General features: G+C 47.3%; 1 protein-coding gene across 1 annotated transcript; it reads left to right on the top strand.

The window, feature by feature from the left end:
* Positions 1-18,398: 18,398 nt before the first annotated feature.
* LOC121837230 (zinc finger MYM-type protein 1-like) lies at positions 18,399-20,270 on the top strand. Its single transcript, XM_042292804.1, has one exon. It carries the CDS (start codon positions 18,399-18,401, stop codon positions 20,268-20,270), a length of 1,872 nt encoding a protein of 623 aa, XP_042148738.1.
* The last annotated feature ends 4,627 nt before the right edge of the window (positions 20,271-24,897 follow it).

Genomic DNA, 24,897 nt, shown 5'->3' with positions numbered 1-24,897 from the left:
ACAGTATGGTTTGGCTCCGGAGTTTCTTAGAAAGCGTTCTGCTCTTTTCTATGAAATCAGCGAGGGTCGGTTCCGTCAGAGTGTCATGAACGGCTAGTTGCAGTGTGTGGGCGGCGCATCTCATGCCCTGCAATAATGGGCCGTCATCGTCGAGGGTAATGGTGCCTTCAAAGCTCCCAAAGACGGCATCGCGTGACTCCCCGGCGCACTTCGCACGTTCATCGGACTCTTCGTTTTCTGAATCGGATGACTCAGACTCTTCGGCAGAGCACTCCTTCAGCAGCTCTATAGTCTTCAGCATGTTCGCCCCGTTGTCAGTCGTAATGCTGTACACCTGCTCGACCTTGACGTTGTATGCGGACAGAACTTTCATCACTTCAGTCTTCAAGTACTCTGCCGTGTGCCTCTCGAATAATTCTTTCATGGCCAGTGCCCGCAGGACAAGCTTTCCATCTTGTATGTATTGTACATTAAGTCCGAGAATGGCCCGATCCAGGCGGGTTGCACAGTCCATTTTCAGGGAGATGAGGCGGTCTTTCAAAGAGCGAGATATATTATCTCTCGCTTCTTGTGCCTCCTGATTCACTTTAGCTCGCACATTTTCAGAGTTGATGGACGTTTTTTCTTTTAGGCCTTTCAGAATAGGATCCACAATCTTCCGAAATCCGCTGCCGTCGATTAAACGAAATGGGCGACCGTTCTTCGTTATCAGCTCTACGCAACCGTCCATAAGAGTTTCTGAGGTGATATTTACCACGGCCCCAGGAGATTTGGCAAGCGCGTCCCTGATGCTCGGTTGGTCGCGTCTCTTCGGCTGCAGTTCGACGCTGTCGTCCCGAGCACGCTTGCTGGTTGACGGTTTCTCCAACTCGAGCTGAGCATACTCCCTCGCGTGGCACCTGTGTATATGACGCTCCATGGCGCCTCGCTTTCCGAAGCGACGAACACGCACGTGCTGAGCTGTGAAGATCGCACGCTGGACTGTGATTTTGTAAACATTGGAAAGGTCTATAAAACGGAGTATAAACTTTTCCAATGTTTACAAATCCACAGCCCAGCGTGCGATCTCCACAGCCCAGCACGCGCATGTTCGTCGCTTGAGAAACCGAGGCGCCATACGCACGAACGTTGAAGATGGAAACCGGCCTGAAGCCCTTTATTCGAAAGGTCTATAGACGGTAGCCATAGCCAAAGACTGGAAGCCGTGCAAGCTTCAATCTACACATGAAGTGGAGCCAAGAGCAAAGCTCATCAGCGCTCTGGTCTCCTAATGATGTTATACTTGTCTCACCTTACATTGAACCGCAGCGAAGGCTAGAAGCGCGAGCTCATGACGTTGGCCGCTGCTCTTGCTGCGCGAAAACTCGTGCAGCCGGGATGTGCCCTAGAGCAAGGAGCTCGCGCTTATATATCCTTTCCTGCGGTACATCATAGGTGAAACGGAGTATAGTTACTATACTTCATCTCACCTTAGCATACTGTTAAGCCTGGTTCAGACAGTTGCGTTTGACTGCGTTTGACTGCGTTGCGGCAGCGAGAAACCAGGACATCCCTGCTGCTTATATCACGTGCCAAGATGATTCCTTGAATTGGATTCCACGCTTCGTATGAAGCACAGATGTGCCGGTGACTTGCTTTCGGTACTCGACGCAACGCAGTCAAACGCACTCAAACGCAAGTGTCTGAACCGGCCTTTAGCCGCGCATTCTAAAATCGCGAGCTAATTGCTTTGGATTAAGCCTCGGCGGCTGCGCGAGCGTTCGCGCAGCGAGTGCTCCGGTCAAGGCAGTCAAGGCTACCCGCTCGCGCTTGCACAGCCTTCGCAGTTAGTCCATGCTAGGGTGAGACGAAGTATATATGTTTCTGCAGGGTCACATGCTAAGGGGCTGTGCAACAATATCTGGTTGCAATCTTCCTATATTTACACAGGCGTACTGGTGAGAGTTATTACCCAAGCATACTCGCGCCACACCACTGCCCTAGAAGCTTCTTCGTCGCGGTAAGATTGAAGCATAAAAGCGGACAATTTCTGTCAATCTCTCCTTCGCGAAGCTTGATGACGTATTTCGGGGGGATCGCAGAACGGCAAAACCCATGGTGACGCGAGTCGAATGAAGTTCATGGATTACACTGTAAAAAATTTCCGTAATTTTACAAACAATTTGTCGTAATTCTGACGGACAGTGTGTCCGTTTCTTACTTAACGGACATAAAACCCGTTTTTCGTTAGGTTGAATAATATAGTACAGTTGTGCGCCAAAGAGTACCATAGTAGAGGATAAAAGCGTTAGAAGTGCTTTTATCGTCTAATCCTGCTAAGAGCAATTCGTTATAGTAAAGAGGCCAAAGACTATACCAAGAAACCCGCAGTACCCTGCAAAAGGAAGAAATAAAAGTGGAGGGAAACACAAAATAGAAATCAAGTAAAAGTCTGCAATTCACGTTAAAGCACATAGGCACTGCTCTAACTCAGTGGGAGTGAAGGTAGCGAGTTTCCTGTCTACAGATGTTTTCGAGCTTGTGATGATTGTTAGGGGGGTTCTGTGAGAGTGCAAATAAAGGGATTGCCAGAACAGTGAAGACCACACCAAGAAGGAAGGCTGTTGCTCTACAGTACGAAACGGTTGAAAGGCACCAGCCCAATTCTTGCAAACAACTCCCTTCAGTGCTGTCTCATGACCTTGCAGTTCCACAACGCTGTTTAGGAGGCATAATAAGACAACCCGCTGGAGGGCCACACTTGAGATCAACTCTGGTCGTCCATTGAAGGGCCAGAATTCTAGCCAATGTCAAAGCAGTGAGTGATCCGGAGTGAGCTTGGCTGCCGAAGAATAGTTTATAGTTGCCCTTCGATGAACACTTTCAACTGATCTTACAAGATCAACCTCACAGGAGTCTCATATGGAGCTGCAATACTTTAGGTGTGGCAGGACCAGGGCTGTGAAAGGGATGGGCGTATCAACCGGGTGGTCAAGGGGGGCGCTTGTCCCCCAGTTCTTAGAGTGGGAGTGGGGGGGGGGGGGGCAAGTCATGTGTTTTGCCCCCCCCCCCCTAAAACAGCCACCACTGGGCAGGGCAAACACTGGCTGGCAGCGCCCAAGGGATACCAAGGGCACCGCTCCTCGGTCCCGGGGGGGGGGGGGGGGAGGAGCGGAGGGGAAGGGGGTTTAGTTTGCCCCCCCCCCCCCCCACTCAAAACCAAGTTGGTACGCCACTGGTGAAAGGCACGTAAGTCTGTTATGGCCTGGTTTACTGGACACGCTAAGTACAAAACCCAGTGTTCCGCACGTTTTGAACAAAACTGTCGTCAGGCTGTGCGAAGAAGCATAGCTGGCTGTTTATAGTAGACCTTGTCGATGTTGTTCTGCAAACCCTGGTGGTTTCTTGGGCCACCTGATAAGCGGCACCAGTATCAGGTCGTCCGTAACAGCAGTGGAGTTGATTGCAGGGATCACGATTAATAAACATGTTGAGAACAAGTGGACTGAGCACACTGTACCGTCGAACTGTCGAGTATTCGGGGCCACTGGAAATGGTTCCATAGTATACACTGCACTCCGAGCGACTCAACTTGAAGACGTCTAGTATGCACACATTTAATTAAATCGTGTTAATGAGCACCAGTGGCTCGCTGGGCAGGTCATAGGACTCAGCTTTCACAGAAGCCAGGTAGCACGCACAGTATAGCAGCCCCTTGCCATGCTTGTGAGAGGTTCCAGCTCCAGGTCGTGGCGTCGCCAAAAGGGTAGTAGAAAAGGTACCACGACCAGCACACCCCTACAGTTCTTAGCACGATCCTTTCTGTAAGCATTGTGATCCACTGTAGCAATTGTCAAGGTGACTGCCATAAACCGAATCCTGCATCCACGCTTTACATGCCGCTAGAACTGTTGAGGGATGCGTCTCATGGAGTGAGTGAAGGTGCAGCAGCTTATTCGGGACCAAGTGCCCTGCTTGAGAACCACACTGCGAGTTGAGGCAACGCAAACCAGGGAGTACAGGGATGGGGTTCGTCTGGGCGGGCCAGGGCGGTGGAACACGGGGGGCAGCGTCGCTGGTTGCCCGGGCAGGCCAGAGTGCGGTGTCCGTACTCGACACAGCTGTTGCAATGATGGGCTCGAGGTTTGGGGGGACGGCAGCGAAATTCAAGGCGGCGGTAGTACACTGTGTAAGGGACATGGGTTCCGATGAAGGTGATGATGGCTGAACCTGTTGTGCCTACTCGCCTTGCTTGAAGGATGTCACCTTGATAAGACTCCAGATCATTGATGATCTCGTCGGGGGTAGGTAGGAGTGGACGGGAGGGGAAATGTTTTGTAAGGTGATATTGGTGATGCGAAGTAGCCAGTTGACGATCGCTTCGTGATGGGTGCGGAGGACGGTTATTTTGCCGGAGGTGGAGCGACACGTCGGTACATTTATGAGCAAGGAGCTGTGCGGCTTGCAAGAACGCCGGCAAACTGTCAAGAGGCAGCGCAGCTGCGCCAGCAGAACGGACTGGGAGATGCACTATAACTACGTGAAGTTCGGGGTCAAAGTCGGCCGGAAGACGAGATTTGCGGGGCCTTCCAGGGGTGATCCATTTCCCACCTTGGTCGTCTCGCTCTAGAGAGATTTTCATGTCCTGTCTCAGGATGGACGCAGAGATATTGGTGAGCTGCGAAGCGGCGATGTCGGCTGTAGCCATATTCGAAGCAGAAACGGGCGTGCCGCTCGCAGAACGAGACTCGAGCGAACCGATCTCTCGGCGGACGTGCTGCGGCGGGCCGACGGAGCGCGGCGATGTTTATACCAGGATCACGTACAGTCGCGTACAGTTCTCTGGGCTTTGCGAAGCCCGGAGAAGACGTCCGCTCTCGTCAGAGGTTTGCAGCAGTCTCCGGACACTGAAGGTAAGGGCGTTCACATCGAAGAGTTCACTATTGAAGGGGGGCTACTGAGGTTTTAAGAGCCACTGATCGTAGCAATCGCATTCCAAAGACACCGCGTTGTCGTAGATTGTTTTTCACCGGCTACGTCCTGTAAGGCTGAGGCCAGGGCTGGGGGATCCATCGCCGGAAACGCGGAGGAACCAAGCAACGACGTGAGGCTTGCCGAGTCGGTTCGTGGGTGCCGACGACATTCGAGCAACGCTTCCAAGAAGACTGGATATTCTTTCCGTGGAGGACACAATACTTAGATAGCATGCTTGGGGCTGATAAGGATCGCAAGAGGTGGATAACAGGACAACCAATGCACAGCAAATAGGTCGAGCACGGTACACGGCACAATAGTGGTCGCCGCCATGTCAAATTGAAACGAAGCTGACGAAGCCAAGCTCCAGTTTAGTACACATTGCGCTTCGACATGCTTTATTACAAATATTTTATAAATCTTAAAACAATTTGTTTATATCTTAAAGTTTTAATTTAAGTCGAATAAAACAAGCAAATTCACGTTGCGTCAAATAAACTTGGTCGGAACTCGGAACCAACGAGCATCGCCGCATCGCCATCGCCATCGTAACAAAACGCAAAAACTTTCAAAAACGAAGCGAGTTTCAAAACTTTCGCAACTTCCGGGCGCTTTCAGACTTTAGGAACAAACATCGAAGAACGTTCTTGGAAAAAGGAAGTGTCCTAGGTGCCGGCGTGCCCATAAAACCAGCTGTGGATATGAGTCTAATTGGTGAGTGCTCGCTCACTCGTTTTACTTTTTGAGTCCTTTCTGTTCGGAGCGTTTATAACGTGATCCTTTTGTGTGCAGTCGGCGTGAAAGCGAACGTGTGCGGTTCCTTGTCGCACAGGTGCTTTCCGCATTGGATGACCCTCGAGCTTTTGCCAAGGAAGCCACGGAACCGACCTGTCACTGCACGGGCACTCAGATTGCGGGAACGCAACCAAAGGCAAAGGTCCCACCGGAGGCAAGGGGGGCCAAGCGAGACACTTGGTGAGTGTATCAGGGAGCTTGATTTCTGCAAATCGGGTGGCGGCTTGGTACCAGACAGCTAGGCGGTGTGTTTTGCGGAACCCATGACTGCTAAAGGTACCCGTTAGTGTGATGGCGCTTGTATTCGCTTCCACTGTGCGAGGTTAGATTCAAGTTCGATTTTCGCCCTCAGAAACTACTCGAAACATTGCGTGACGTGCGCCTTTAGAAGTAAGGTCTGTATTGATGATGTTGCTTGCAAAGAGTATAAAGGAGTTCTCTCTCGACTGGGGCACTGACTTCTTATAAAAAAAATTCTGTGTATGGTGCACTTATTTACTAACCCTCTGGCAGTACCTCACTGTAAAGGTTAGGAGAGAAAAAAAAAAAAAACGCGCATTGACTAGTGTCAAAAGAAACAGAAAAAAAAAAGTGTTTTAAACTACTTCCTCCTCAGCTCATAAGCAAAGGGAGAAATCACGTGGTCGTATTTCACTGGAACCCAAAGTTATCCCAGCAGTCTGAGAGTCAGCAAGGGCTGAATAAAATGCATGCTTCACATTTTGGCAAGTGCCAACAACTATAAAGTATAAAACGCATGTAAGCAATTTAGCGAGCAACTAGAAAAGTGATGGCGACCCTTTTTGCTATCGCTCGATCAGCTGCACGACGAGGAAAGCCACATGAAAGCGACGGGAGCAAGCGACCGAGGCGATGAGCAAAGCTTTCTAGAGATCCAAAAACCGAGCATTGAGAGCTCTCCGTCGCTCATTGCCGTCGCTCGCTAAATCGCGTACATACGGTTCGGCTTGAATTGTATGAACGCGAGAGACACATGCCACTCACTTCCAAATGCCTTTCATTTCAGAGCTACACTGCCATTTGCGTCCAAGTGCTGCACGGGCCTCGTGCACTGGCACTTTGACACCACTTAAGAAACTAACACAAACATATCCAGGGGTTTTAGGTTGGGTTAGCCATCCTACAGAAAGGTGCTGCTCAGTTAATAGACGATTCGCTATTTTCCCGAGCGCCCCGGCCCGCCCGCGAGGAATTGTGGGAGAGATTGTCCTCGCCTGGCTGCTCTGCCTTGAGATCGCATTGCCTTGTCGCTTGCCTTCTCTTAATCCTGTTTTTCGATTCCATTACATATTTTTATCTATTCCAGTGTATTTTTTCTCGCTTCTAAGGGTTTCCATTCTCTTCTGTGCACAATATTTCTTGTATATATATAGTATTTGTGTCTTTATTTTGCCTTTTTCGATGGGAGTGCCGACGGACAACACGCCGCTTCGCGCGTCGTTTCCCGGTATGAGTACTACCATTGCTACAGATTCCTATCGCACTATCAGCTGTTTGTGTTGGTTCGATTAGACCCGCGTACAGTCGAGAGGAGCCGTTTATGAACAGCCGCGCACATGTCATAGGGATAGGCACAGCCCTGAATCAACTATTTTGATGCGAGAGCCGAGCGCGCTGTGATTTGGCCACCCACGCTCGCTCCATTTACTCGCACTGTAGCGTATGCCTTCGACTGCCGCTTACTTATCTAAAATACAGCACACCGCTGTATCTTAGGGGGGGCAGGGCAGGGCCCGAGGGTAAGGCCCTGCCCTGCCCCCCTCTCCCTTCCGCGGATCTCACCAGGGGGGGGGGCACGAGCCTCGATGCCCCCCCGAAGTTTACACCTATGCTTAGAAGCAATAAAATATACATTGGAATAGATAAGGACAGGTAATGGAATCGAAAAACAGAGGATTAAGAGGAGGCAAGCGACAAGGCAATGCAATCTCAAGGCAGAGCGGCTAGGCGAGGGACAGTCTCGCACCAATCTTCGTGCTTGGGGGATTTTGCAAAAGGGCTATTTATATCAAGTTCAAAATGAACAGCACTCCTCATTGATGGCTGATTCACACGACGAACTGATCCACAGACGGATTGATCATGTCCGCGGTTCGTCCGTCTCCCAAGCGCATCCACACGAAGGAGCAGACACGCAAATGACAGCCAGGACGAGCCGAACATGTTTGTGACCACACTGTGGCACTGTTGTCCAAGATCGAAATCGACATTTGCTGCTTTGAACAAGAACTGTGCACCACTGTTACGTGCGGAGTGAGACATAACACCATGATAGGCTTAGTGCGAATTGCCACTAGCCTTACTAAACCAAACCATGGCAGAGACACAAGCATGGTCCTGCTCGAGGATGCTTTGGCGTGGAGGTGGCGAAGTCCTGGGCCCGCTAACTGGCATTTGGAGATGCCTCCACTCACTTTGCACTTGTGCCTTCAGTACACCACAGCCACAAGAAAGGTCTTGCTGGGTGAAAGATTGATTGGAGATTCAAAGTGATTGCGGCGTGGCAGACGCGTCTTTACAGAAGCTTTTCGACGCAGATGAGTACCAGATTCTGCGTCGTGTCAGTTGGGCAAAGTTCCTCATGCCAACCTTTTTGGTATGAGAAATGAAATGAAAGAATATTGTGTTGCAATAGTTTGGGTCATTTTTCTTTAAAAGTCTTACTTGCAACTTTCAGGAAAGCACAAGCATTACAGACCAGCTGCCCTCACAATCATGACCCCCCCCCCCCCCCCTTTCTCTTCCTGGTAGTTGCTGTCGGTGAGTAACCTGATAGCCTTGGGCTTTTCCGCTTTTCTAATAGAAATTAGCGGTTCTTGTACATGTGCAAAAGTGAAAAGTATGCTACTGCCATGTTTGTCAGTTTTGTAACTCTTTATTCCCTCGGACCGCAAATTTGCCTTCAGCTTGGTTCACATGCACAGCACATTCATGGCATCTTGTATCCAAAAATATCTATTGTGGGTTGGATGTGTGTTGGGGGCAGGAGATTGCTGGCTGAGTTGGTGGGCAGGAGATTGCGAGAAACAAAAGGGTAGATAAAATACAACCGTCACTTTTACTATGAAAACCTTTTAATACAGGACTGGCGAAAAAATGAGAACATGAAAAGGTATGACGTCCCGTCCTCCTCTTACTCTTTACTTTCTGCAACCTAGTCTGGTAATTTAGGATCATATACTACTACATAAGATTCAACAACGTGGAAGGTGTTGGTGCACCTTAACCCATTTTGGACGAGCCTCGCTCGTCCACCTAGGGTTGTTCCTAAACCGTTTAGGATGGGTGTAACTCATCCGCGCACTATACCTCGCCAGTTGGCTCTTTTTGGACATCCCAGGCTTGTTCCGAGCATAGTTTGCGGTGCTGCTCAGAGATGGCAGCATGTAGTTTTTTTTTATTGTACACATTTTTAAGGATGGCAACTGATTGTGGAGACATATGCAGCTTGGGCTGTACGTGCAATAAATATAGAAAAAACAACTTAGGATCAAAAACTGAAGAAAAAAGAAACGGTTAAGGTAAACAGTGTGCGACATTATAATGCAGTTTCCTCATCCCTTCGACAATGTCTAATTGGATACGAGACACACTTTTATGACGTGCAGGCAACGTCAACAAAAATGTTTGGCGTGAAATGACACGCCAAAAATACAATATAAGATAGCTATACTGCTAGGACCCATTGTATGTTCCTGTAACCCTGCTAGATTTGTTTTGAGAATGGCGCAATAGTTTCGTGGATAAATCCACTTAAATGTGAATCCCTCGGAGGGGCGGATCCAAGCAGAACTGGAGGCTGGCTTTGTAGCCAGCCTCCAGCGCGATGTCTCCTTGCACGCACTGACAGATTTGGCTATTTTGGCGTCTCGAGCTTCAGTTTTCTCGTTTACCTTCCACGTTTCGAGCATGCGGTTTGTGATGATTACGTCTACGACATCGCGCCTTGTCAGAGTGTTCGACATTGATTGCAGCAGCGATGAGTATGATTGCTATCAAGAGATGTTGAAAGCTGTTCATTTTGACTGCGACCCGCTGGCGACAAACTCCAGTGACGGCGAGTTACGGACAAACTCGTTGTGGTCACTGTCGCCCGGGAATATCTCGCAGGCGCATGCAGGGTGGAAGGTCAACGGGCCGGTGGCGAGAGCGAGAAAAGCATTTGGGTTACCGAGTTGCGCGAGCGGTTTTGATCGTACCGCGGCGAGGAGAGCTTGGGCGATCATGGGGGCCCCTAGAATGAAAGAGCGTTCATGGTCACATGCTTTATGGGCACCATGATGTGACTAACTTGGGCAGTGTTGCCTGGTCGCCAGATGAAAATGATACAAATTCGTAAATTGAATAGTGCAATTACCAGAGCTCTAAAATTGCGTAACTTGGTGTATATACTACGTAGTCTATGAGCAATCCATTTCAAGAATAATAGATCCGTTTAATTTTCGTGTTATAACCCCCAGTGATGGAAGTGCTGCGCCAATTGCGCCAAATTGCGCCAAGAGCGCAATCCTGCTACATGTAGCGCCAAATTGTCATTTTATCGAAGAATCGCGCCATGCCTGCGCCGAAATGAGATCTAGCAATAAAAATTAAAAATTGAAGTCTTATCAGAGCGCGTGGCGGTACCACGGTATGTTCCGCACCGCAACTGTTACGCAAACCGAAACTGCGAGGGCCCATTATCATCATCATTATCATTGAAAGGAACAACGTTAGCAACATCTGAGACCAAAGCCGCAGAGGCTAAGCGAAGAACCGTCCCACTTATACTCTGTTTCACCTTGTGCTGTACCGCAGGAAAAGCTACAAGCGCGAGCTCCTTGCTCTAGGGCACATCTCGGCGGCACAAGCTCTCATGCACCATTTGCAGCTGCCAACGCTATGAGCTCGCGCTTGTAGCCTTCGCTGCGGTACAACATAAGGTAAAACGGAGTATAGCAGCCTACTAAAAAAAAAAAAAAGAAAAAGGCCGGGCTTGTGGTTGTTTTTAATGTTGGCCCGCCCTGTTCCCGTGCGCTAGCTACCAGCGAAGTCAAAGCTACCGCGAGCCCAATGCTCTGTGCATTCCTGACTCGCGCGAGGGCTCGTGCAGTGTGGGCACCGTTACGGGCTCCATGCGCGCGCTTGTAGCTTCGGCTGCGCTCACACCGAAGCTGAAACGAAGTATAGTTGAGTTGTACCAAACTCTGGATGTACTGCTGGTAAAGCCTCACCGTCCTTCTCGGAGCACAAAGCACTGCGCGACTCGCGCGACTGCGGTGTCTGCTCCGCGGGTGTCGCTTCTCTGCAGCGCGTCGGTGCATGCCAAGGAGCGCACTCAACGGGTTAACTCGCCGTGATCCGATCGTGACTTCGCCAGCACATCGAAAATGAATCAGAATTTTTGAAGCAAATATCAGATACCGCAATATTTGAAGCTGCTGCCCGAACGACAACTCTAATCTGAACTAATACATTCCGCAACAGTGAGGGTCGTAAGCAGGCTGATAAAACTAAATATCCTGTACTATCAGAACTCAGTGTGACATATTTACTTGTATCTTTTTTATCTGAAAAGCACATAAGCTTTATTTTTCAAAAATTTTTTTTTGTTTACTTTGTTGAATTTTATATATCCTGTCTTAAAAAGGCGACAGGCGCTGTGTTCCAATAACAGAGATGGGCTTTATAATACAATGCAGCATTATTTCATTTTCAAGTAACATGCCAACATAAGCCGGACCCTGCTCCAAAAGGGCCACTGCCTGCTCCAAAACAACATTTTGCCTGCTACAAGGCCTGCTCCAAAATGTCAAATGGCACTTCCATCACTGCGCTCGCCTTGTCAGAGTGTTCGACATTGATTGCAGCAGCGATGAGTATGATTGCTATCAAGAGATGTTGAAAGCTGTTCATTTTGACTGCGACCCGCTGGCGACAAACTCCAGTGACGGCGAGTTACGGACAAACTCGTTGTGGTCACTGTCGCCCGGGAATATCTCGCAGGCGCATGCAGGGTGGAAGGTCAACGGGCCGGTGGCGAGAGCGAGAAAAGCATTTGGGTTACCGAGTTGCGCGAGCGGTTTTGATCGTACCGCGGCGAGGAGAGCTTGGGCGATCATGGGGGCCCCTAGAATGAAAGAGCGTTCATGGTCACATGCTTTATGGGCACCATGATGTGACTAACTTGGGCAGTGTTGCCTGGTCGCCAGATGAAAATGATACAAATTCGTAAATTGAATAGTGCAATTACCAGAGCTCTAAAATTGCGTAACTTGGTGTATATACTACGTAGTCTATGAGCAATCCATTTCAAGAATAATAGATCCGTTTAATTTTCGTGTTATAACCCCTTTAAGTCACCGCAGACTCCGCTGTCCACTTATTGCCGATTCACATGAACTTATCCGCAGATAAATTGATCAAGTGTCAAGACGTCCACGGAACATCAGTCCTCCAAGCACGTCCATACAGAGGAGACGAGCAGATGACAGCGAGGACAAACTGAGCCTATTCCCGGCCCTGCATTTCCGCAAAATGCCAACATCGCACTGTGGCACAGTTTTCCAAGGTCAGAAGTGATGTTTGCGACTACGATCACTGTGCTAGTATGAAAAAGTATTGTGTGCTGCTGTTATATACTGAGCAAGACAAAGCATCATGACAGGCTTAGCGTGAAGTGCTACTAGCTTTACTAACCATATGACACAAGTATCGTCCTGCTCCAGGAGGCTTCAGCGTCTAAGTGATGAAGTCCTGGTGTTGCGGAGGGGCATTTGGAAATACCTTCACGCACTGCTTGCTTGTACACCACTCTTCAGCACACTACAGCCGTAAGAAAGGTCATGGCTGGGTTGAAAACTGGGTGGACATGCAGGGAAGCTTGCAGCTTGCTAGGCCAGTTTTCACTGAAGCTTCTTGACACCAACCCGGAGGAGTACCAGAACTTGCGGCTTGTCGACTGGGCAAAGTGCTCGCAGCTTCTTTCACGAGTGGAAAATAAGAATGGTTCGACAAAATGAAACAGCGAATGGACAAAGTACAGTGCACTATCTTTGTTTGGCTCATTCGAAAACCAAAAATATTGCTCCGCTGTTGGCGCTCTACCGTAAACGCTTTTACTGTTAAGGCCCGTTCACACTCTTGCGACTGACTTCGACCGAGAGAGACCAGACCGGTTTTTAAGCCTTTTGCGACTTCTTAGGACCGGATGCGATGCAGCGGAGTTGGACCTAAGAAGTCGCAAGAGGCTTAAAAACCGGTCTGGTCTCTCTCGGTCTAACTCGGTCGCAAGAGTGTGAACGGGCCTTTACTCACCCGCTAAAAATCTGGGCATGGAAGGGCACTTTGCCCTTAAGTCTGGGCGTCTGCTGACGAGGTGCAAATCGGAGGAATAGCCGACATGATGGTAACGTGACAAACGGTCCACGGATGAAAATTGCGATTCAACCCATCGCGTGAATCTGCCATTATTTGACAATTGTCCTAATATGATTAATTGATCCCTATTAAAAAAGAACAATTGTTCTCTGAAACAATGTAATGAAGCGAAGTTTTTATGAACAACGCCTGCTCCTTTGACAATGGAATAGTATGAGCCTTGGTATAACAGGAACTTTCCGTAGATCAGACATACATTTATTCCATGCTCAAAGTAAAGACATGAGTTTGTCTTGGCAATGCCAACCTCCTGTGTATGATCTGTAAAACGTCGTCAATGACCGTGGTCAAGGGAGAGGATTTTCTGCTTTCAAGAACAGGGTGGGGTGAAAGAAAAAGTGTCTCAATGAACAATGAACGCTCCAGCTTATCCACTCAGCCAAGTTTCTGCAACATGAACTAGGCTCTAAGAGAAAGACGTAGGATAAGCACTTCGAAATCTTTAGGATTTGCCAAGGGATGAAATTAATTAGATGCACAAAAAAGTAGACGGAGGAGGATGGCAAGAAAATTTTGGGGCTTGTGTTCTTACACTTGAATTGTTTGTGCAGGAACCATTACTGAAGCAGCACTTCATTCCTGGGGCAATAATTTATTGCTAGTCAAAGCCTGTTTCCAGAAATGCACATCAGGTGAGCGGCTTTTTTTTTTTTCTCTTAAACATGAGGTGCTCTTTAACATTGCCCTCCAATCCCAAACCACGGCTACGAGATTCTTTTCGGCTTCTGGTTGGCCAAGATATCTTGTCAAGCCCTCTATTTGCGTCCCGGTGTTAGGCATCTGCATTGCCCTAACTTGGTTTGCGCTTTCTTCTCTGTTCTAAACTCCCAAACTTAATTCAAGCAACAAGCATCGATGGCGACAGTCCCTCGGTCATCGGGACACTATTGCTCGGTTTTAGGGTACACGAATAACGACAGAAAGCGTTGAATACAGTCTGAGGACCTATGTATCTTGCACGGGGTCCGGCAAGGTGAGTGCGGCTGTTTCTACATGACCCCAATCTCCGGTGGCAGTGGTTTGCTTCTGTAAACTGAAAAGACTTTTCTCCAACGCTATCCTCTCGACCGTGCTCGTAACATTTTGTGAATGGAGCGCACACCGAACTTAACGCTGTACCGTCGATGAACATGGGGTACGCTCGCAAGGTGCGTGCAAGTTTTCTCGAGATAATGGCTGTTTCAGGTTGTAACATTTTCTAACTGAATTTATCTTAATATTGATATTTCAAAATGTTGACAATGACTCAATTTTATCAACAACGCTGAGTTGAAGGCTCATTTCTGCCGCCGGGTGTGGCTGAAAATTGTCGAAAAGCTTGTTTTATTGGTTTTCCTGAATCACGATCACCTGAGCAATACCAGAGAGCCATGAACCTATGTTGACCGTCACAATGCGACTAGATACTCATTTTAAAAATTAGTACATAATGTAGCCAGGAAGAAGCCTTCAATTTCTGTTGCTGAAAGTTGAAATATGCTCATGCATCAATTTCGAATCGTTGAATCATTGACCGACTCGCTCCGGCAAAAGGCCCATCTCGACTTTGCTGTTTTCAGTTCTCGACAAAAGACACACTCGTTGGCACGGGATCCTCAAATAAAACGTTTATAAACACCGATGCATGAGCTTGTTTCTATGTTTATAAACAGTGATGCATGAGCATGTTTCAACTTTAAGCAACAGAAATTGAAGGTTTCTTTCCAGCTACATTATGTACTAATTTTGAAAATAAGAAGAATCTAGTCGCATTGTGACGGTCAGCATGGGCTCATGGCTCTCTGGTATTGCGCAGGAGATTGGGATTCAGGCAAAGCAATAGAACTAACTTTTTGACAATCGCCAGCCACACCTGGCGACGAAAATCAGCCTTCAACTAAGTGCTGTAGATAACAAAATTGAGTCAATGTCACCACTTCGAAATATCTATATTAAAATAAATTCAGTTCCAAAATGTTAGAAGTTGAAAGCAAATATCAAGAGAAAACTTGCACACATCTTGCGAGCGCACCCCGTGTTCATCGACGGTACAGCGTTAAATGTCATGACCACTCCATTCACAAAATGTTCCGAGCACAGTCGAGAGGATGGCGTTGGGGAAAAGTCTTTTCGATTTAGGGACGCAAGCCACTACTGCCGGAAATCGGGGTCATGTGGAAAGCGATGGAGCTTAAAGACACTGCAGTCGCACTCGCCTTGCCGGATTTCGCGCAAGCCACACAGGCTCTCGGACAGTATTCTACGCTTTCTGTCGTTATTCGTGCACCGTATAACTGAGCAATGGTGTCTTGATGACCGGGGGACTGTTGCCATCAAAGCCCGTGGCTCTAATTAAGTTTGGGAGTTTAAAACAGAGAACAAAACACGAACGAAGTTCGGGCAATGCTTACACCGAACACTGGCAAAGCCTCTCATCTGGGGCTTTCACTGTCTTTAACGCTCCAGCAAGGGGGAAAGCGCCGATAGCCCTTTCCCCTTTTATCTCTCGCACTCTTTTAGTAAAACAGTCTATACACGGTTCTGCTCTGCTTTAACCCCGTTAAACAAACTTCTTACCAAGCACCGGTGCACTGCGGAAAAGCAACACCAGCGGAAGCAAGCTCCACGGGTGTTGCTTCTCCGCAGTGCACCGGTGCTCCGAAAGAAGTGCGCTCAATGGTGGTGCGAGAACAAAAAGTATGAATTACACGAAAACATCGTTCGAGTTGAGCGGCTTATAAATACATTGAAAACGTAGCGGGTCAACCAAAGTTTTGAAATTTGTTTGACTTAACCAGAAGTATTAAATATCTGAGTTTGAATTATCGCGAGTTCTGTATATACTAAGGGAGATCTGGTTCAATCCAATATCCTCAACATCACTGAATAGTTGTGCAATTTTAATTGGCTAGTTTTATTTCTCAAGCACTTGATATGTTCGGTATTCAAATCAATGCAAATTTTTACTTTGGTTCAATTTATGGGGGGTTTATTTTATATGTCATGTTTAGTAGGAGCTAGGCTAGTTGGTAAGCACGTTGCTCACTTACTTTAACTATGCATGTCATATACAATTTGTTGCGATTGTGTTTGAATGCAAATCCTCTTCTGCTCTTTATTTCAAGCTGCCCTAACATGCACCATGAAGATACCGAGGAGGTCTTCAATTGGATGACAACTTCAAGCACAAGCATCTAAATGGCCAGCACAAGGACAACTATAATGTAAATTTTCTCCAAAGTTAAAGCAAGGCATGCCTTCTTCCAATAAAGGTATTGTGGCGAAACTTCTTAATTGGTTCGTTTGTTGAGCTGTCATCTATAGGAACAGCTGAGCTCACACAAACAAAATCCTGGCAGTGAGAAGTACCGGTTGTGTGCTCTTTCTCTTTTGCAAAACTTGAACTTTTTGGCTGAGGATGAAAGATTATTCAAGTTCATATCTACAATGACGGAGCTATGAACTCTCCATACCAATCTACCCCAAAAGCGTCATGTGACTTAGGCTTGCTTAAATATGGAAGCTTTTTGCACTAAATAATGTAACACTTGACATTTACGTCTTTTTGAACTGGACTCTCCGTAAATACAAGGCATATAATTTTGTAGAATGGTGAAATTTCTGTAGCCATGGGCGTCCGGAAGGGGGGGCAAGGGGGGGCGGTTGCCCCCCCCTGCAACTTTGGAGCATTTTTTTTTTTTTTTTTAGTTTGATCATGCATTGGTAAAAAGCTACTCAACTTTTGCCAACACACTGGAGTTCTCCATATGACAAGAAGTCCGCCCTATCCGTACAAAACGCCCTTTAGGATTGCGAGCCGACTTTACATGTCACATATTATGACTGATCTAGCCCGTCAGGTCCCGGTGGTGAAGGAAACACTGGCTGGCATTGAAGATATTTATGATAGAGGACAATTCTAAGCTGAAAGTTCGATGCTATTTTTTTCTTATGAATTTCATGGATTTTGCATTCTTATATCGTACAGTAGAGTTTTTGTATCAAATTGCCCACTACATTTCGGGGGAACAAAGTACCATTCGCACGTGGCTTCACATCTCTTTGTATCCCCCCCCCCCCCCCCCATCCCAAACCCTCAAAACCTGAACCATAAATCCGCCCCTGGAAAAACTTCTACTGCATTCAAGGTTGAGGGAGTAGTACCTTTTAATACGAACCGTTTCAACGAAACTAAGTTGCTACGCCATCATTTTTAGATTCCAGTTAAATCAAACCGAAACCAAATTTGATGAATTGTTATCTATCTTAATAGTAAGGTTAATTAATTATATACGCTGTTTTTATTGCTGAAAGTCTTTAATACGTGACATAATATACCTTGCCTTGTTTTCTGTGTATAAGAACGAGTGTCAGACACTTCAGACGAATGAAAGCAACAAAAACACCAGGGTAGCCGCATAGTCATCGACACGACTGCGATCTGCCGGTACTGCGCGGGCTTCGGTGTTCTGTACGCCGTGCTGGGATTTGCTGGCGTGGAGTGAAGAATTGAACAAACAACGATTCCAAAGACGTAAGCTACTGCCCGCTATGACTGTTCACTGTGTCCGTTACAATCAATCCGTCCATTTCGCCTGTTCGCCATCTCCCACGAGGCACTCTCTAGTCACCTTTGCCTAGCGCGATCCGAAACAATGGACATTCGACACTTCTTCAAGCGTCAGCGGATGTGTGACGAAGTGTTATCAAGTTGTCCTGCTGAAGATCCTGGTGTGACATGTTTCAACGTTGCCACATCTGACCAAAGTGAAGCAAGCTTTCATCAGCAGACAGCAGCTGACATCGTCGAGTCTACGAGAGGGACTGCACCAACGGTGAGCTCCCACGACGTAGTAAGCTACGATGATTCCCCTTCCCCTTGTTTGGGTTTAAACCAAGGTGACTCCAGCAAGGAAGCAACTCGGGTCTTTAATAATTATGACTTGGGAGAGTTTCTAGACAAAGCTAAACACCCGAGCATCCCGGACTCTTTGAAGTTACGCCTTCTTAAAGACCCATGGACGCCAGATGTTAAGTACGACTTTAAGAAAGATGTAACATCTGTCAAAAGAAGTTTCCGCTACCAATTGCTGGCAGATTACTCCCCTTGGCTTGCGTACTCAGCGACAGCGAAAGGCGCCCTTTGCCGTTACTGCGTCACTTTTCCCGCGAATGTTCACCGCGGCACTCAAGGTAGCTTTATCGTGCGTGCTTTCATGAACTACAAAAAGATGCATGAGGCGTGCAGGGATCACGTAAAGTCCCAATGGCACCAGGAAGCAATGGCAGCCTCACAAGACTTTATGAATGTAATGATGAGCAAGCAGCTGCCCGTTGCACAGCAGCTGAACAGAGCACTGCATCACCAAGTTGAAAAGAACCGCGAGAAACTATTTCCTATAGTTTCCACCATCATCTTTTGCGCAACGCATGACTTGCCTATTCGCGGGAAGCAGTCTGACAGTGGAGTCTTCAACGATCTGCTTGATTTTCGGGTGGAAGCTGGAGATGCTCGACTTCAGGAACACTTCGCTTCTTGTGCTGGCAACGCAAAGTACACTTCTGTCCGGATCCAGAACGAGATCATCACAATCTGTGGCGACATCCTGAGAGAGCAAATTGTGTCCGAAGCTAACACAGCGTTGGCTTTCTCCGTCCTTGCGGATGAAACGGCGGACATTGGAGGAACAGAACAGCTGTCTATAGGGATTCGCTTTATTGACAAGGCGGGAACCGAGGCATTCGTTCGGGAGCAGTTTATGGGATTTTTAGAGCTGGAACAACTGAACTCCGCTTGCATCGCCGCTACAATCTTGAAGTTTTTGAAGGATGCCGGGCTGATTCTGTCGAACCTCGTTGGACAGGGATACGATGGATGCTCTACAATGGCTGGAAAAGAAGCTGGAGTAAACAGGATAATACAGAAAGAGCTTCCTAAGGCACTATTCTTCCACTGCGCAAGCCACAAACTCAATCTCGTGATCAACGATCTGAACGAGGTCTCTGAAATTCGAAACACGATAGGGGTCATCAAACAAACCATAAACTTCTTCCGTGAGAGCGTTCTCCGAAGGAAATTGGTGCCCAACATTCCGATGCTGTGTGAAACAAGGTGGTCTGCAAAATACAAGTCAATTCGGATCTTCTCTGAGCATTACGTGGCCATAGTCGAAGCGCTCGAGGACCTGGCATCAATGGAATCAAGCTCGAATGCTGCAACGAGGGAACGCGCTCATATCCTCCACTGCGCAACAACGAGCTCATCTTTCATCGTCTGTTTGCACATTGTCGCGAAGTACAGCGCACAGCTGGAACCCGTTACGAACATTTTGCAGAGTGTATCCATGAATTTCCATTCTGTACACAACCACATCACTGAGCTGCAGAATATTTTTCGCTGCCACCGGACCAACGCTGAAGAGCAGTTCTCGGATATCATGAAGACAGCAAGTGAAGCGGCCAATCATCTAGGCGTGTTGATATCTGAACCCAGACAAGCCTCACGGCAGGCCCACCGAGACAACTACGGGATACAGTTGCCGGAAGAGTATTACCGCGTGGCAATATATGTGCCGTACTTGGACTCTCTCAATGCTTCTTTGTCTCGCCGCTTTTCTGAAAGCAACAAGAAGAGCTACAGACTTCTCCAGCTGCATCCAGCAAGAATGAAGCACTTGAGTCGCGTTGAGTTTGCTGTTCTCGCCGATGAACTCCAAGGCTTTTACGGCATCGAAAACTTCAAGGAAGAGGGCATCTCCTGGTATGAGATGTGGCTCAACAGAACTGGGGACTGCTCAGAAATATCTTATCCCGAACTTCTGCTTCAGGCAAAGACGTTCTTCCCCGCTGTCGCAAACGCCATCGAGGTGGCTCTTGCCTTACCAGTTACCACCTGCACTGTCGAACGCTCGTTCAGTACACTAAGGAGAGTGAAGACGTGGCTACGTTCAACTATGAGGAACGATAGGCTGGACGGCCTTTGTATGATGAGCGTACACCGGGAGCGTGTAATGAAACACAAGGACGACTTTATCACCCGTGTAATCACGCAATTTGCCCAGAAAAATCCAAGGCGTCTGCAGCTGTTATTCAAGGAAGACTAACTACAGTCGGATGTTGGTGAACATTTTGTGTTGCGTGCTGGTCATCAGTTCGCGTGAGCCGCGAACTCACGTTCACAGAGACTTGGCACTCTTGTTGTCAACATATTTTTAATAATTTTTCTGCAATTTGAATATTTAAACTTAACGCTTTGTTCAATAACAAAATCCAGTCTATTTTTTAAGCTTGGCAGTTTACCTTGCCGTTTCTAATGTTTTTTTTTATCCTTGAAGTTTACACCAGAAATCGCGCATCTTTGGCAATTTCTTTTCCCTTAACCCCCCCCCCCCCCTTTTCCCGGCCCTTTATGTGCACGGGTGCCCCCCCCTGGAAAAAGTTCTGTGGACGCCCATGTCTGTAGCCCACATTACGGACAGCTATCCGTAGGAAATGTGAAAGCTGTCCGCACTAAATACCGAAGGACTATACCTTTCCGAATTATATAAGGCCAAAGCTACGAGTCATCCGCACCAGTCCTGCACCTCTGATAAGTCAGGTGACACCCCTGGCAGATCTAGAGCTCTGCCAGGTAAGTCGCCTGATGTATCGGAGGTGCAGGTGGTACGGATGGCTCGAGGCTTTGACCTTATACAATTCGGAAAGGTATAGTCCTTCGGTATTTAGTGCGGACAGCTTTCACATTTCCTACGGATAGCTGTCCGTAATGTGGGCTACAGACGTTCCGTCATTTTACAAAATTATATGCCTTGTTTTTACGGACGGTCCCATTTCTAGATTACGGCAAACCATACCGGCAATATTGAACCGGCAACTTTCACCCGTAAAATGGAAAACGGATAACTGTCTGTAAAGTGAACTACGGACGTTTCGTCATTTTACGGAATTATATGCCTTGGTTTTACAGACAGTCCCGTTTCTAGATTACGGCAAACCATACCGGCAATATTGAACCGGCAACTTTTGCCCGTAAAATGGGGTGAAAATTTTTTACAGTGTAGACACGAGCACTGCGTGAGCACTCTGCTTGTAATACTCTTTGCCTCGGCGAACATTCGGGTAGTGGCTCGTGCCAAATCGCCGCGGTGACGGGAATAGCCGAACTCGAACAATGTTTGGAGCTCAGCACGTGCGCTCTGCCTTAGCAAAACCAGCGCGTGGCTAAGATTCACGTTGGCAGCATAGAATCAGCACCAGATCACGTGGCACTTTGTTCTGGCACCGAGTTGAGGATGTGAACGCTGCTCGTTTACTGTATTTTTTTCTGCGACTGCCATAGTATAGTAAGAAAAAAACAATGTATTTTTCGTAGCTTATCTACGTCAAAGAATAGTCCCAAGTAGTATTTAGTAAACGTAAAAAAATCGCTATTTGCAGCCAAAACCAATGAGTTTCTGCGCCTTGGACTGCTCTTTTTAGCAAAAAAGATCTGACATTTAAACTTTATCTTCTGTATCCTGGCGTTGATTTTCGCAGCTGTTTCGATATGAACGGGCGCGCCAGCACATCGCGCAGTAATGTATAACTGCATATTCCTACTGCGCGATGCGCTTTGAAGTCCTGGCGTTACCAGTGGTACTGCAGTGGCTCAGTTGCCGCTCAGCGGATGCCATCTTCAGGTAGAAGATAGCTCCCGCTAACCTCATATAACCTGTTTTAACAAATAACTTTCAAAATTCTTGAAATATAAGAAAACAGGACTGTTTTCGCTAGTGATGAATTTTATACGTGTTACATCGACACAGGTAATATAAAATATTCTGAAGGCGGTGCTCCAATTGAAAGATAAGCATTACCTGGGTTAGCAAGGACACGATCGCAAAAACGCAACACGAGGTTATTTATTTATTTACATGAGAACTTGAGTAGAAAAGTCACTTTGTCTGGCAACGTGCTCGCTCGCATAGCCTCGATAGCGCTGCAGATCGCCTTAAAACACAATAAAGGCATATTTTTGTTCGAAGCGACGGGGTTTACGTATACGGGCATGTATACGCACGCTTACATCGTAATTCAGGAGAAATAATCTTCAGCTCGCGTAGGAAACCGAACCAACAGCGGGGTAGAAAACATTTACCTTCAAATGTATGCACTGCAAAACTGGGCAATGTGAAACACCGCCTGCGCTGTTCAAAGCCACATTAAATTTTTTCATTACGGCAAACGACCTAATGTGCGCGAGAATAAATTTTCCTCGAATTCCGCGATTTGATAAAAATTGAGAAAATATTTATCACAGGACTAAAGCGCACGGTGGTCACGAATACAAAGAATGCCACTACGATTCGTGAAACGTTGTGCCCGCGAAATATTCTCCAAACCATCACTTTTCTAAATTTGCTGAATATGGAGCCTGAGAAAATAAAGTCGTCTAAAGTGTACAGAAAATGTTTACGCCATCGTCAGACCGTTCTTCCGCAGATCAGAATAGGGAGTTGTAGTAGACCGCGTCCGCTATCCGGCTAAGCTTACCGCGACCGTAAACGAGGCCCGAAGTTCTGCAGCCAAGGCTAGCGGCGCGCGCTCGTTTCCGGTCGTGGTAAGCTTCGGTAAGCTTAGCGCGACGGCGGACGCGGTGCGGTCTACTACTACTCCCTAGTGACTGGCTTTGCGTGGTTATGAAGGAAAATAGATGGGCCGGTTTACCGCAGTCAATTATAACTGGAAGTAAAATAAAAATGCGAGCGAACAGTTCTCTTGAGCGTTGACTAAAAAAAAAAAAAAATCGAGGTAAAGCGAAAACAATTGTGATTGTTGTTGTTTTTTTCGAGCAGTTTGTAAAACAAAAAGAAATGCGTTGAAATTGTTCAGCTGAAACGACCACGTATCACGGAGAGAGTACGAAGCAAGGAAAAGCAAAACCTACTTAATTTCATCGCATTTGATGTTAACCCCGAAGAAATCAAATCGCCATAAATGGACACTTGCTTACCTGTACGGTTGGTCGGTTGGTTGGTTGAAAGATCCGGCTTGTTGGCTGCAAGGGGTGACCTTTGGCAGAGGCGTCGCTGGTCACAGGGTGGCTCTTCGCTGATAATGTGCCCGCAGAAAAATTTTCGCCCCTTTATAAAACTTCATCTTCCGCGAGGGAAAGTGTCCGCTCCAGGAACATGTGACTTCCCTCTTTTCCCTCAAAGACACAACATCTCCTTTTTTTGGTAATGTTCGACGCTCGGTAAGAGAGAAAACTCGCGCTCGTTTTAAAGACCTCTTCTGGCCTTTCCTTTTTTGGTCATGAACCTCGTCCCTGCTACCAAATAAGGGCATTGAACATGGCACAAGTCTGTTCCATCCCAATCCTCCTTTTTCCTGGCATTTTTGTTTTTAACCCTAAGACGTCTAGTAACGCGAGCACTCTAGAAAAACAAACAAAAAAGAAAAATATCGACTTGACCTAGCAGACGCAATATGCGCACGGCCTTCCCTTGAGACCTGCCAACTAAAAATACGCTAAACAAAAAAAGCTTTGTGTGCTTCATCCTCACGCCTTCACAAGGCCTAGCCCCCCCCCCCCCCCCCCCCCCCCCCCCCTTTCGCCACCTCAAACGAGGGAAGAAACTGATGGAAAGATAGAAGCACGTCAACGATCTCCAAACAGAAGGAACCTTTGGCCTTGAGCGCTGTTCGACACTTCTGCATCGCATGCCGACTCCGCGGCTGCTAGGTTTTCTTTTTTTTTTTTTCTTCTACACGCATGTGACCTGAAAATACGGTTTCTCCGTACTCTGTGTTACCCTACGACGGACTAAGAAGCAAAGCTACGGGGTCGCCACGTCCAATCACGAGCCAGTTAGAAATTACGTGGTATATTACTCTCTCGATGATACGCACAGCGGAGCTATCTGCCACATGTTTTTTAACTGGTCCGTGATGGGACCTGACGACCCGTAGGTATGGTTCTTAGGAGAGATGGAGCATAGCAACAGCCGGACTGGAGGAGTTCTGTCCATGCTCTAGCTTACGTAAAACGAGCCGAATACTGAGAAGAAGAAAAAAAAAAAAAAAAAAACTTAAGCTCGCGCGCGCGAGTGTGGACATCTCTTTTTCGAGATTGAGTAGACGTTTATTGACCCTTTCGGTAAGAGAGTATATTTTGAGTTCAGTTCGGCACCAGCACCGCGAACGAGGAAAGTGAAAGGATTGATTGAGTGATTGCGTATGCCTTCATTTAGCACGCCCGAGCACTTATTGCCCCAAAGTAGGACGACCGTTTCTTTATTTTGTTCACCCGTCTATAAATAGTTTTGTCACTTGAAGAAAGCGTAATTGCACGAATTGAACGATGGAAACTCGCAATCTCGATACAAACCGTTTGCTTCTTCCTTTCTTTAAGGCGCGCAGGTACTGTAACTAACGTTTCTTGCCAAAAAAGCTGTTGAACCGTTTTCTGAACCGGTTACCGTTATTTTGTTTTTCGGTTCGGTTCCGGTTCAGTTCCAAGATGGCGGCGAGCATTTCGGTTCGGTTAGGTTACGGTTCGGCAAAAAATAACGGTTCGCGTTCCGGTTTTCGGTTCGGTTCGGTTCGGATTCGACACCCTGGTCCGGTGACCATTTTTAATTTCGATGAAAAATATATTTTGCTGGCTTTATGCCCAGGAGAACAGAACCAATCCTTGTTATCGAAAAAAAAATATGTCGTCTTTGCGAAAAGAGTTTGTAAGCACCCTCT

The sequence above is a fragment of the Ixodes scapularis genome, unplaced genomic scaffold (genome assembly GCF_016920785.2).
Source record: "Ixodes scapularis isolate PalLabHiFi unplaced genomic scaffold, ASM1692078v2 PGA_scaffold3__209_contigs__length_174095766, whole genome shotgun sequence".
In the NCBI taxonomy this organism is placed as follows: Eukaryota; Metazoa; Arthropoda; class Arachnida; order Ixodida; family Ixodidae; genus Ixodes; species Ixodes scapularis.
The sequence above is the reverse complement of the archived record's forward strand: the minus strand, read 5'-3'. Positions and strand labels throughout refer to the sequence as shown.

Bases quoted from the DNA above. Each gene is read 5' to 3' on its own strand.
- LOC121837230 (XM_042292804.1), top strand. From the start codon at position 18,399: ATGCATGAGGCGTGCAGGGATCACGTAAAGTCCCAATGGCACCAGGAA.